Raw genomic sequence first — 14,027 nt, forward strand, 5'->3', positions numbered from 1 at the left:
GCCTGCTGCATACATAGCATATAGTGAGGATGTCTATATACATCCTAAAATCGTTAGAACATATATAGACGAATGGTGACCAGAAATATGTTCAAAAGTGTAAAAGTCCTCTAATCCAGCGCTATCAGTATGAATGCCAGATAATCGGGTTCTCTGAATCATTAGACAGTAGTAGAAAAGAAAATAGCATTTGCTTGTAAGAATAGTGATAATAGAAGAAAACAACCCAAAATAAAATGCAAATATAAATCTGTCCCCATCACGTTGTACCAGGCCCCCTTGCCCGGTTTCACACCTCTGGTCTTGTGTTGAACTTTCAGAATTTCTAGATTATTGGATGCCGGATTAAGGGAATTTCGATGTGTTGTCAAACAGACTGTCTTCTGCCGCTTGTAAAGCAAACCCAGGTCAGACTTTATGGGGACAGATTTCTTGCAATTGTTTTTGATACTTAGGTTCATTAAAGGTAATTGTTATTTATGCAATGCCTGAGCCCAGCCGTGAAGAATCGCTCAGAGGTGACGCTTTGTACACACCACCTTGTTGTAGCTTTGTACATTTGCTAAAAGCATTGTAATTTATCTACTTCTAGAACATATTTATGTAGCTTCACCAAAATCAATAGCTACCGTGTTTCCCTGAAAATAAGACAGTGTCTTATATTAATTTTTGTTCAAAAAGGTTTAACTTTTTTACATGTATGGCTGCCTGGACACTATTTAAATTAACTTTTTAAATTAACTTTTAGCAGGGCTTAATTTTGGAGTAGGGCTTATATTTCAAGAATCCTAAAAAAAAGCCTGAAAAATCATTTTGCATCCTCAAAAATTCTGGAAAATCATGATATGTCTTATTTTCAGGGTATGTCTTATTTTCAGGGAAACAGGGTATTGATGCAATTCCCTAATATGTCAATGTTGGGACACCAAAGTAAAGTACATTTTATGCAACTGACTGAGACCTAGAAGTACTGAAATCCATACAATAATGTGTGTTATATGATAGTAGGTCCATTAGGCAATTGTTATTTATGCAATTCTCTTACCTACCAGCGTCATTTCACTTCAGGCAATCGATATAGATGCAATTCCCCAGTATATGAATTGCTGTTTTTGCTTAAACTATAGGTCATAGAAAGGGAATTGATATTAATGCAATTTCCTAATCTATCAATGAAGTCTCTTCAAACGCAATTACTGCATCTGTCGTTCACTACAATATGAGGAGATCTGATATGTTAGTAATTAGGCAACTCCTTAATATATTAGTAAGGGTTAAACAAATGGAGTTGGCATTTATTTTACACATTTACATAGCCCATGCTTATTCCACAGCGCTGTACAAAACTCCGGGTCTCACAGTATAAAGTAAACTATTAGTATGTTTTGGAGTTTGGGGGGAAACCCATATAGACACTGGGGGCACGTAAAAACTTCATACAGATGTTATCATTGTTGGGAGTTGAACCCATAGCCCTCAATGCAGCAATGACATGTTTGATTGCTTCTACAATATACTGCAATACATCAGTATTGCAGTCTATTGTACTTTTCATGTTTATATATTTACTGTCATAGGCAGGACTTATTATGGTTAAGCCTTCACTAAGCCCAGGGCTGCCATCATAATCCCGCAAATGGGGTTCATGGTGAGTCAGAGGGTTCCCCTCCGGCACATGTTTTCATGCCAGTGTTCCTAGGTAATGGTGCTAACCACTAAGCCATTGTGCTGCCCCATGTTCTGCAGTTCCGTAATAACTTCCCCCTCTGTAACGTACATCTGCGTTACAAAGCTGCTGGGTGTATATGAAACGGACTGTGAAGCCGCTGCATACTCTGCTGGTGCTGGCTGTTTCTGATAGCTGACACCCACCGCCAACAGCCTCAGTTGAGGTAGCTTCGATTGTGGCGGTTTGACAGCTTACGTGCACGGTCACTTCTGACCATGCCATAGCAACTAGAGGGAAGCCCTCTGACTCACCATGAGCCCACCAGTGATTAGATCGTGGGATGCTGATGGTGGCTATGGCAGCTCTGGGCTTTGTGAAGGCTTTCAGCGCTGCCATGTATTTAACTATATTAGGTCCTGTCTATGACAGTAAATATGTAAAAAGTACACTATACTACAATACTGAAGTATTGCAGTATATTGTAGAAGCAATCAAACAATCACAAGTTCAAGTCACCTAAGGGAAGCAAAAAATAATATATAATTTAAGGGAATTAAAATCTTAAAAATATGTAAAAAAAAATGAAAATATGAAAAAAAAATCTTTTCCCATTTTACATATATCTCACATGGTAAATGCTACCAAAAGACAAAAATACATGATGCAAAAAATGCCTTTTTTTCATCACCCCCTCTCCCAATAAAAGTGGAATACTAAGTGATTAAAAAGTCATGTGTATGCGACAATGGTGGCAATAAAAACTACAGCTCATCCCATAAATAACAAGCACCCCCCCCCCCCCAAAAACACACACACACCTCCATTGGTGCCGACTCATCGACTGCACCTAACATATCATTTTCACTGCACCTTGAACACTGCAAAAGCAACCCCCCCCCCCCCCCGAAAAACGGTGCATTTGTGTTTTTTTTTCCATTACACCCCACTTAAACATTTGTAAAAGTTTTCCAATACATTAAACAGTACCATTAAAAATACACCTCGTCCCGCAGAAAACAAGCATCCGTATGTTAACGTAAAAATGAAAGAGTTCTAGCTCTTGGAAAGCAGGGACGAAAAAAAAATTCCAAAAACCCGAAAAATGTCTGGTAGTTAAAGTGTTAATATATTAGTATAGGTCCCATAAAGGGACTGAGTGTTTATGGAAATTCCGTAACATATCTTAAAAAGCAATTGATACATCATCGAGGATTTCATACTTGTGCAATAGGTTGAAAAGCAATAGCTATTCATGCAATGACTGAAGGCATCAGTGAAGAACACAGGGTAGAGTACGTTTTAGGAGCGGGGACCTCTTACCTGTGATGAGCACCCTCTTGTCTTCCGCCGTCAGCATCCTTTGCACAGGTATGGAGACGTAATAGAGGGCACACGCCACGATAAAGAGGGTGAGACCCAGGCGGCTGCAGAGGACGCAGCAGCAGATGATCTCCAGCAAGAGCAAGGACAGCAGACAAGACACAGCAGCATTTTCTATCTTCACCTTGTTCCTGATTAATTTGTGAAGGACTAATCCGGTGAAGAGAGCGCTGAGTACGACGTACGAGAGCGCAGAGTCACACTGGACCATTTCCACACTCTTAGAGTCACGCTGCCAGTTATGACAATGCTCAGGAACACTTCATTCAATGGGATAAATTGTAGGAGTCGTTAAAAACTTGCTGCTATAAATATTAATTGTCTTCCCACCTCTTTTTAGGTCTCTATGCTTTTTCTTACCCCCCCTTTGTGGGGTAACGGACTCCTCCTTCCAGACTTCACTCACTTGTACAAAGAAGTTTAGATAACTCATTCATTACTACAAGACCTGACGGGGAGGAAGAATCAGCAGGAGGATCTGAGATACAGGACGAGGGAGTGGTCACTGAGAACTGGAGAAAAGCAACAGGCAAAGTTATCGAAGGGAGTAGTAGATGCTTAGAACCGAGTCCCGGTGGATGAGGAGCTCCCATAGTTTGCACTGACAGATATGGCGTTGCTTACCGATGATACTTCTGTAGAAATACCCTTTACAAATGAAGATATTTAGCGGGCATTCACACCAAGAAAGTGAATGAATAGTACGACTATGGGCCGTTATGCGCGGTTGATCGTCGCTCAGATTGCCGTTGGATCGCCAGGATCTGAACGACTGTTGTCCAGTGTAAATGCCTGCAGCGAATGAATGATCATTCGCTCTCTTATCGTTCAACTTATACAGGGATTAAAACCGAACGACGATCAGCCCATGTGAACAGGCAGTCATTCATCTATGTACGACAGCCTGTTTACTGTGAATGGAGGCGGGTGGGCTGGAACGATTCCCAGCCGGCTCCGTTTTTATTCACTGAGTGATGGTGGCTCTGGTGTAAAAGTACGGGAGCGATTATCACTGGGACGACTGGATCAATATTGGGAGATAATAGGCTAAACTGGAAAGACATTGGTCTTTTTTCAGCCTTAGGCTGGGTTCTCACACGGCGTATTCCCGGCGGAAATCTCGCGGTTTGGCCGCAGCGAAAAACTGCGAGATTTCCGCCGGGAAAGCGCTGTTTCAAAACCCGTGACACTTAGTCATGGGCTTTGGAGCGGCTTGGCCGCACGCTTTTTTCCGTTGCAGCTGGTGCTCCCATAAAGAAGAGCGTGGCCGCAACAGGAAAAAAAAGGAATGGGCATGCAGCGGCTGGCGAATCCGTGCTGCAGCGCTGGCTTTGCCGCGGTGGATTCGCCGTCCCCTGTGGACGAGATTTCTTAAAAATCTCGTCCATATGGCTGGCTCACCTCGGGATTAGCGGCCGCAGGTGGATTTGCCGCGGTGAAATTCCGGATGGAATTTCCGCGGCAAATCCACCCTCTGTGAACCCAGCCTTAGGCTTCATTTACACGAGCATATGTGTTTTTACAGTCGCCCGTGCGTGTCCTAAAATCGCGTGAATGAAGAAAAGTCCCAAGCTCAATTAGCGTTTCCTCGTCCATTTACATAGCCTGGTGAGTCTCTGGCATTAATCTCTGTTTATAGTGGCGAACTTTACTATTACAGTCTACATCACTGACTTTAATAGGGTTGGCCTTAGGCTAATTGTAGCAGGGGCAGACTGTCGCCCTGCTACACTGTCATCAATAAATTCATTTAATGGGACTGTCCACTTTGGACAGACCCTTTAAGTCAGAAGACCAGGTGTCCTGATGCTGGGTGATCAGCTGTAATCAATGGTGGATCCTGGTAGCATGTCTCTTTTTAACCGATCACCACGCTGCCTGATAGATGAGGTTACCTCAACATTTCCATGCTAGGTGTATTAAATGGGTTCTCTAAACTAGACCTACAGGAGCTACACTTAAACACCTTTAGCATATCGTTTGCAGGTTGGCTATAGGGTATTTCTGGGGTCTGTTACCTCTGGAACTCCAGCTTTGGTGAAACCTCAACCCCCAAGCATGGCCGAGACGCCTCCGGCTATCAAGACATATTTGGAGTGGTAGCTTTACCACAGCCACCTACTCACAGGTACCGAACCACTTCAGTTCATGGAGGTATGCTGCTCTGCAATCTGCTAGGTGAATTACTGTTATTTTTGCTATGAAAAATGAGTATTTTTCATGCCTCTTCAGAACATTGCTGGTATTATGAAGTCCATTTGGCAAACTTATGACATATTTTGTGCTGTGCTAATATGACCCAGCTATGCTAGGACACCGTGATCTGTTCCGATTTTCCTCACTTATTTTTCAATTGCAATAGACTAGTTAGGGCCGAGTCATTCATGGAAAAAAAAATCGCTTTTTGACTCTGCTGACTTCAGCTTATTTAAATAGTGAGAAGCACGAAGAGTTTCATGTTTTCGCATATAGGAAATATACTGACTGTGTGACATGTTAGGCCACTGTATTTTGATCATACTACACTACATGTATGTGAAGTGACCGCATTGCATGTGCTTTTGTAATCAAAGTCCAATATGGCATTGAATCTGTTGTAGAAACGTATAATCCCCTCCCTTTCAGGTATTTTATTACATTATTGTCAAAATTGGTTGCAGCTCTGGATTGGAATACAACTATTATAATACTACCTCCTATGTACAAGAATATAACTACTATAATACTGTCCTCTATGTACAAGAATATAACTACTATAATACTGCTCCCTATGTACAAGTATATAACTACTATAATACTGCCCCCTATATATAAGAATATAACAACTATAATACTGCTCCTTATGTACAAGAATATAATTACTATAATACTACCTCCTATGTACAAGAATATAACTACTATAATACTGTCCTCTATGTACAAGAATATAACTACTATAATACTGCCCCCTATGTACAAGTATATAACTACTATAATACTGTCCCCTATGTACAAGAATATAACTACTATAATACTGCCCCCTATGTACAAGTATATAACTACTATAATACTGCCCCCTATGTACAAGAATATAACTACTATAATACTGCTCCCTGTGTACAAGAATATAACTACTATAATACTGCCCCCTATATATAAGAATATAACAACTATAATACTGCTCCTTATGTACAAGAATATAATTACTATAATACTACCTCCTATGTACAAGAATATAACTACTATAATACTGTCCCCTATGTACAAGAATATAACTACTATAATACTGCCCCTTATGTACAAGAATATAAATACTATAATACTACCTCCTATGTACAAGAATATAACTACTATAATACTGTCCCCTATGTACAAGAATATAACTACTATAATACTGCCCCTTATGTACAAGAATATAACTACTATAATACTGCCTCCTATGTACAAGAATATAACTACTATAATACTGCTCCTTATGTACAAGAATATAACTACTATAATACTGTCCCCTATGTACAAGAATATAACTACTATAATACTGCCCCTTATGTACAAGAATATAACTACTATAATACTGCCCCTTATGTACAAGAACATAACTACTATAATACTGCCCCTTATGTACAAGAATATAAATACTATAATACTACCTCCTATGTACAAGAATATAACTACTATAATACTGTCCCCTATGTACAAGAATATAACTACTATAATACTGCCCCTTATGTACAAGAATATAACTACTATAATACTGCCTCCTATGTACAAGAATATAACTACTATAATACTGCTCCTTATGTACAAGAATATAACTACTATAATACTGTCCCCTATGTACAAGAATATAACTACTATAATACTGCCCCTTATGTACAAGAATATAACTACTATAATAATACTGCCCCCTATGTACAAGAATATAACTACTATAATACTGCCCCCTATGTACAAGAATATAACTACTATAATACTGCCTCCTATGTACAAGAATATAACTACTATAATACTGCTCCTTATGTACAAGAATATAACTACTATAATACTGCCCCTTATGTACAAGAATATAACTACTATAATAATGCTCCTATGTACAAGAATATAATTACTATAATACTGTCTCCTATGTACAAGAATATAATTACTATAATACTGCCCCCTATGTACAAGAATATAACTACTATAATACTGCCCCCTATGTACAAGAATATAACTACTATAATACTGCTCACTATGTACAAGAATATAAATACTATAATACTGCCCCCTATGTACAAGAATATAAGTACTATAATACTGCCTCCTATGTACAAGAATATAAGTACTATAATACTGCCTCCTATGTACAAGAATATAAGTACTATAATACTGCCTCCTATGTACAAGAATATAAGTACTATAATACTGCCTCCTATGTACAAGAATATAAGTACTATAATACTGCCTCCTATGTACAAGAATATAAGTACTATAATACTGCCCCTTATGTACAAGAATATAAGTACTATAATACTGCCTCCTATGTACAAGAATATAAGTACTATAATACTGACTCCTATGTACAAGAATATAAGTACTATAATACTGTCTCCTATGTACAGGAATATAACTACTATAATACTGCCCCTATGTACAAGAATATAACTACTATAATACTGCCTCCTATGTACAAGAATATAACTACTATAATACTGCCCCCTATGTACAAGAATATAACTACTATAATACTGCCCCTATGTACAAGAATATAACTACTATAAGGCCTTAGTCAGACGGGCGTTTTTAGCCGCGATTTGCGCATGCGCATGCGTCCGGCGATTTTATAAAACCATTGCTTTGCAATGGTATCGGACACATGAGCGCTTTTTATGCGCTCGTCCGATAAATTATAGAACAAAAAATCGCAGATCGCACCTATCTGCGATCTGCGATTCCTGTTCTCTTCTGTATATGCGCTCAATGGGGCCGGTGGCAGCAGCGCCGACCCCATTGAGAACATATAGAAGACAAATAATTCTTCTCTGCCACAGCTGTAACAGCTGTGGCAGAGAAGAACGATGTTTGCCCATTGAATTCAATGGAGCGGCAATAGAGCCGCTCCATTGAAAGCAATGGGCTGCCGGCGTGCGCGGGGTGAATTGTCGGGAAGGGGTTAAATATATAAGCCCTTCCCTGCAATTCATCCTAAAATGTGTTAAAATAAAAAAAAATTGTATACTCACCTTTCCGCTGCAGCCGGAGTCCAGCCGCGGCCGCTGTCAGTTCTCCTGAACTGCTTCTTGGCACTATTCAGCCGGCGGGGCTTTAAAATCCCCGCCTGCTGAATGATCTGCCTCTGATTGCTCACAGCCCTGACCAATCAGAGGCCGGTTTCACTCACACACCCATTCATGAATTCATGAATGGGTGAGTGACTGCTGCCTCTCAGCGCTGAGCCAATCAGGGGCAGGTCTGGCTCACATCCATTCATGAATTCATGAATGGGTGTGAGTGAGGCATGCCTCTGATTGGCTCAGCGCTGAGCCAATCAGGGGGCAGGTCTGATTCACACCCCCTTCACACCCACTGCAGGACGGCCGCGCGGAGCTCCGGCTGCCGGGAGAAGGTGAGTATACAATTTTTTTTTATTTTAACACATTTTAGGATGAATTGCAGGGAAGGGCTTATATATTTAAGCCCTTACCGACAATTCATCCCGGGCTCGCCCGCAGCGCATTGCTTTAAATGGAGACGGCTCTATTGCCGTCTCCATTGAATGCAATGCGCTGGACAGCTCCGGCCCGTTTCTAATGAAACGCAGCCAGGAGCAGATTTTCGGGCGATTTGCGGGCGACTTGCGAGCACCGGTCACGCGATTTGCGGATGCGCATCTGTCATGCGATCCGCAAATCGCGCGAAAAAACGCCCGTCTGACTAAGGCCTAATACTGCCTCCTATGTACAAGAATATAACTACTATAATACTGCCTCCAATGTACAACAATATATAACTACTATAATACTGCTCCTATGTACAAGAATATAACTACTATAATACTTCCCCCTATGTACAAGAATATAACTACTATAATACTGCTCTCTATGTACAAGAATATAACTACTATAATACTTCCCCCTATGTACAAGAATATAACTACTATAATACTGCCCCCTATGTACAAGAATATAACTACTATAATACTGCCCCCTATGTACAAGAATATAACTACTATAATACTGCCCCTATGTACAAGAATATAACTACTATAATACTGCTCCCTATGTACAAGAATATAACTACTATAATACTGCCCCCTATGTACAAGAATATAACTACTATAATACTGCCCCCTATGTACAGGAATATAACTACTATAATACTGCTCCCTATGTACAAGAATATAACTACTATAATATTGCTCCTATGTACAAGAATATAACTACTATAATACTGCCCCTATGTACAAGAATATAATTACTATAATACTGCTCCCTATGTACAAGAATATAACTACTATAATACTGCCTCCTATGTACAAGTATACAACTACTATAATACTGCCCCCTATGTACAAGAATATAACTACTATAATACGGTACTGCCCCCTATGTACAAGAATATAACTACTATAATACGGTACTGCCCCCTATGTACAAGAATATAACTACTATAATACTGGCCCTTATGTAAAAGAATATAACTACTATAATACTGCCCCCTATGTACAAGAATATAACTACTATAATACTGCCCCTTATGTACAAGAATAGAACTACTATAATACTACCTCCTATGTACAAGAATAGAACTACTATAATACTGCCCCTTATATACAAGAATATAACTACTATAATACTGCCTCCTATGTACAAGAATATAACTACTATAATACTGCTCCTATGTACAAGAATATAACTACTATAATACTGCCCCCTATGTACAAGAATATAACTACTATAATACTTCCCCCTATGTACAAGAATATAACTACTATAATACTGCTCCTATGTAGAAGACTATAACTACTATAATACTGCTCTTATGTACAAGAATATAACTACTATAATACTGCCCCCTATGTACAGGAATATAACTACTATAATACTGCTGCCTATGTACAAGAATATAACTACTATAATACTGCCCCCTATGTACAAGAATATAACTACTATAATACTTCCCCCTATGTACAAGAATATAACTACTATAATACTGCCTCTTATGTACAAGAATATGATTACTATAATACTGCCCCCTATGTACAAGAATATAACTACTATAATACTGCCCCTTATGTACAAGAATATAACTACTATAATACTGCCTCCTATGTTCAAGAATATAACTACTATAATACTGCTCCTATGTAGAAGAATATAACTACTATAATACTGCTCTTATGTACAAGAATATAACTACTATAATACTGCACCCTATGTACAAGAGTATAACTACTATAATACTGCCCCTTATGTACAAAAATATCACTACTATAATACTGCCCCTTATGTACAAGAATATAACTACTATAATACTGTCCCCTATGTACAAGAATATAACTACTATAATACTGCCCCTTATGTACAAGAATATAACTACTATAATACTGCCACCTATATACAAGAATATAACTACTATAATACTTCCCCACATGTACAAGAATATAACTACTATAATACTGCCCTCTATGTACAAGAATAAAACTACTATAATACTGCCTCCTATGTACAAGAATATAACTACTATAATACTGCTCCTTATGTACAAGAATATAACTACTATAATACTGCCCCTTATGTACAAGAATATAACTACTATAATAATGCTCCTATGTACAAGAATATAATTACTATAATACTGTCTCCTATGTACAAGAATATAATTACTATAATACTGCCCCCTATGTACAAGAATATAACTACTATAATACTGCCCCCTATGTACAAGAATATAACTACTATAATACTGCTCCCTATGTACAAGAATGTAACTACTATAATACTGCCCCCTATGTACAAGAATATAACTACTGTAATACTGCTCCTATGTAGAAGAATACAACTACTATAATACTGCACCCTATGTACAAGAGTATAACTACTATAATACTGCCTCCTATGTACAAGAATATAACTACTATAATACTGTCCCCTATGTACAAGAATATAACTACTATAATACTGTCCCCTATGTACAAGAATATAACTACTATAACACTGCCCCAATGTACAAGAATATAACTACTATAATACTGACCCCTATGTACAAGAATATAACTACTATAATAGTGCTCCTATGCACAATATAACTACTATAATACTGCCCCTATGGATAGAATATAACTACTATAATACTGTCCCCCTAGGCACAATAATATAACTACTGTAATACTGCTACTATGTACAAGAATATAACTACTATAATACTGCCCCTATGGATAGAATATAACTACTATAATACTGTCCCCCTAGGCACAATAATATAACTACTGTAATACTGCTCCTATGTACAAGAATATAACTACTATAATACTGCCCCCTATGTACAAGAATATAACTACTATAATACTGCTCCTATGTTGTACAAGAATATAACTACTATAATACTGCCCCCTATGTACAAGAATATAACTACTATAATACTGCCTCCTATGTATAAGAATATAACTAATATAATATTGCCCCCTATGTATAAGAATATAACTAATATAATATTGCCCCCTATGTACAAGAATATACCTACTATAATACTGCCCCCTATGTACAAGAATATAACTACTATAATACCCCTATGTACAAGAATATAACTACTGTAATACTGCCTCCTATGTACAAGAATATAACTACTATAATACTGCCCCCTATGTACAAGAATTTAACTACTATAATACCCCTATGTACAAGAATATAACTACTATAATACTGCCCCCTATGTACAAGAATATAACTACTATAATACTGCTCCCTATGTACAAGAATATAACTACTATAATACTGCCTCCTATGTACAAGTATACAACTACTATAATACTGCCCCCTATGTACAAGAATATATCTACTATAATACAGTACTACCCCCTATGTACAAGAATATAACTACTATAATACGGTACTGCCCCCTATGTACAAAAATATAACTACTATAATACTGCCCCTTATGTGCAAGAATATAACTACTATAATACTGCCCCCTATGTACAAGAATAGAACTACTATAATACTACCTCCTATGTACAAGAATATAACTACTATAATACGGCCTCCTATGTACAAGAATATAACTACTATAATACTGCTCCTATGTACAAGAATATAACTACTATAATACTGCCCCCTATGTACAAGAGTATAACTACTATAATACTGCCCCCTATGTACAAGAATATACCTACTATAATACTGTCCCCTATGTACAAGAATATAACTACTATAATACTGTCCCCTATGTACAAGAATATAACTACTATAATACTGCCCCTTATGTACAAGAATATAACTACTATAATACTGCCACCTATGTACAAGAATATAACTACTATAATACTTCCCCCTATGTACAAGAATATAACTACTATAATACTGCCCTCTATGTACAAGAATAAAACTACTATAATACTGCTCCCATGTACAAGAATATACCTACTATAATACTGCCCCCTATGTACAAGAATATAACTACTATAATACCCCTATGTACAAGAATATAACTACTATAATACTGCCTCCTATGTACAAGAATATAACTACTATAATACTGCCCCCTATGTACAAGAATATAACTACTATAATACCCCTATGTACAAGAATATAACTACTATAATACTGCCTCATATGTACAAGAATATAACTACTATAATACTGCCTCCTATGTACAAGAATATAACTACTATAATACTGCTCCCTATGTACAAGAATATAACTACTATAATACTGCCCCCTATGTACAAGAATATAACTACTATAATACTGCCCCCTATGTACAAGAATATAACTACTATAATACTGCCCCCTATGTACAAGAATATAACTACTATAATACTGCTCCTATGTACAAGAATATAACTACTATAATACTGCCCTCTATGTACAAGAATAAAACTACTATAATACTGCCCCTATATACAAGAATATAACTACTATAATACTGCTCCCATGTACAAGAATATACCTACTATAATACTGCCCCCTATGTACAAGAATATAACTACTATAATACCGCTCCCTATGTACAAGGATATAACTACTATAATACCCCTATGTACAAGAATATAACTACTATAATACTGCCCTCTATGTACAAGAATATAACTACTATAATACTGCTCCCATGTTCAAGAATATACCTACTATAATACTGCCCCCTATGTACAAGAATATAACTACTATAATACCCCTATGTACAAGAATATAACTACTATAATACTTCCCCCTATGTACAAGAATATAACTACTATAATACTGCACCTATGTACAAGAATATAACTACTATAATGCTGCTCCCTATGTACAAGAATATAACTATTATAATACTGCCCCCTATGTACAAGAATATAACTACTATAATACTGCCCCCCATGTACAAGAATATAACTACTATAATACTGCCCTCCTATGTACAAGAATATAACTACTGTAATACTACCCCCTGTGTACAAGAATATAACTACTATAATACTGCCCCCTATGTACAAGTATATAACTACTATAATACTGCCCCCTATGTACAAGAATATAACTACTATAATACTGCCCCCTATGTACAAGAATATAACTACTATAATACTGTCCCCCTAGGCACAATAATATAACTACTGTAATACTGCTCCTATGTACAAGAATATAACTACTATAATACTGCCCCCTATGTACAAGAATATAACTACTATAATACTGACCCCTATGTACAAGAATATAACTACTATAATAGTGCTCCTATGTACAAGAATATAACTACTATAATACTGTCCCCTATGTACAAGAATATAACTACTATAATACTGCCCTCCTATGTACAAGAATAT

At 37.3% G+C, this 14,027-nt stretch overlaps 1 protein-coding gene across 1 annotated transcript in view; it reads right to left on the reverse strand.

Moving 5' to 3' along the window:
* Positions 1 to 3,499, reverse strand: part of HSD17B2 (hydroxysteroid 17-beta dehydrogenase 2) — a 45,245-nt gene extending 41,746 nt beyond the window's left edge. The window contains exon 1 of the mRNA XM_066582822.1: positions 2,990 to 3,499. Coding sequence (XP_066438919.1) covers positions 2,990 to 3,260 — 271 coding nt within the window. The 5' untranslated portion in view covers positions 3,261 to 3,499. The remainder of the gene's footprint in view (positions 1 to 2,989) is intronic.
* Between the last annotated feature and the right edge of the window lie 10,528 nt (positions 3,500 to 14,027).

Source organism: Eleutherodactylus coqui, chromosome 11 (assembly GCF_035609145.1).
Source record: "Eleutherodactylus coqui strain aEleCoq1 chromosome 11, aEleCoq1.hap1, whole genome shotgun sequence".
Lineage (NCBI taxonomy): Eukaryota > Metazoa > Chordata > Amphibia > Anura > Eleutherodactylidae > Eleutherodactylus > Eleutherodactylus coqui.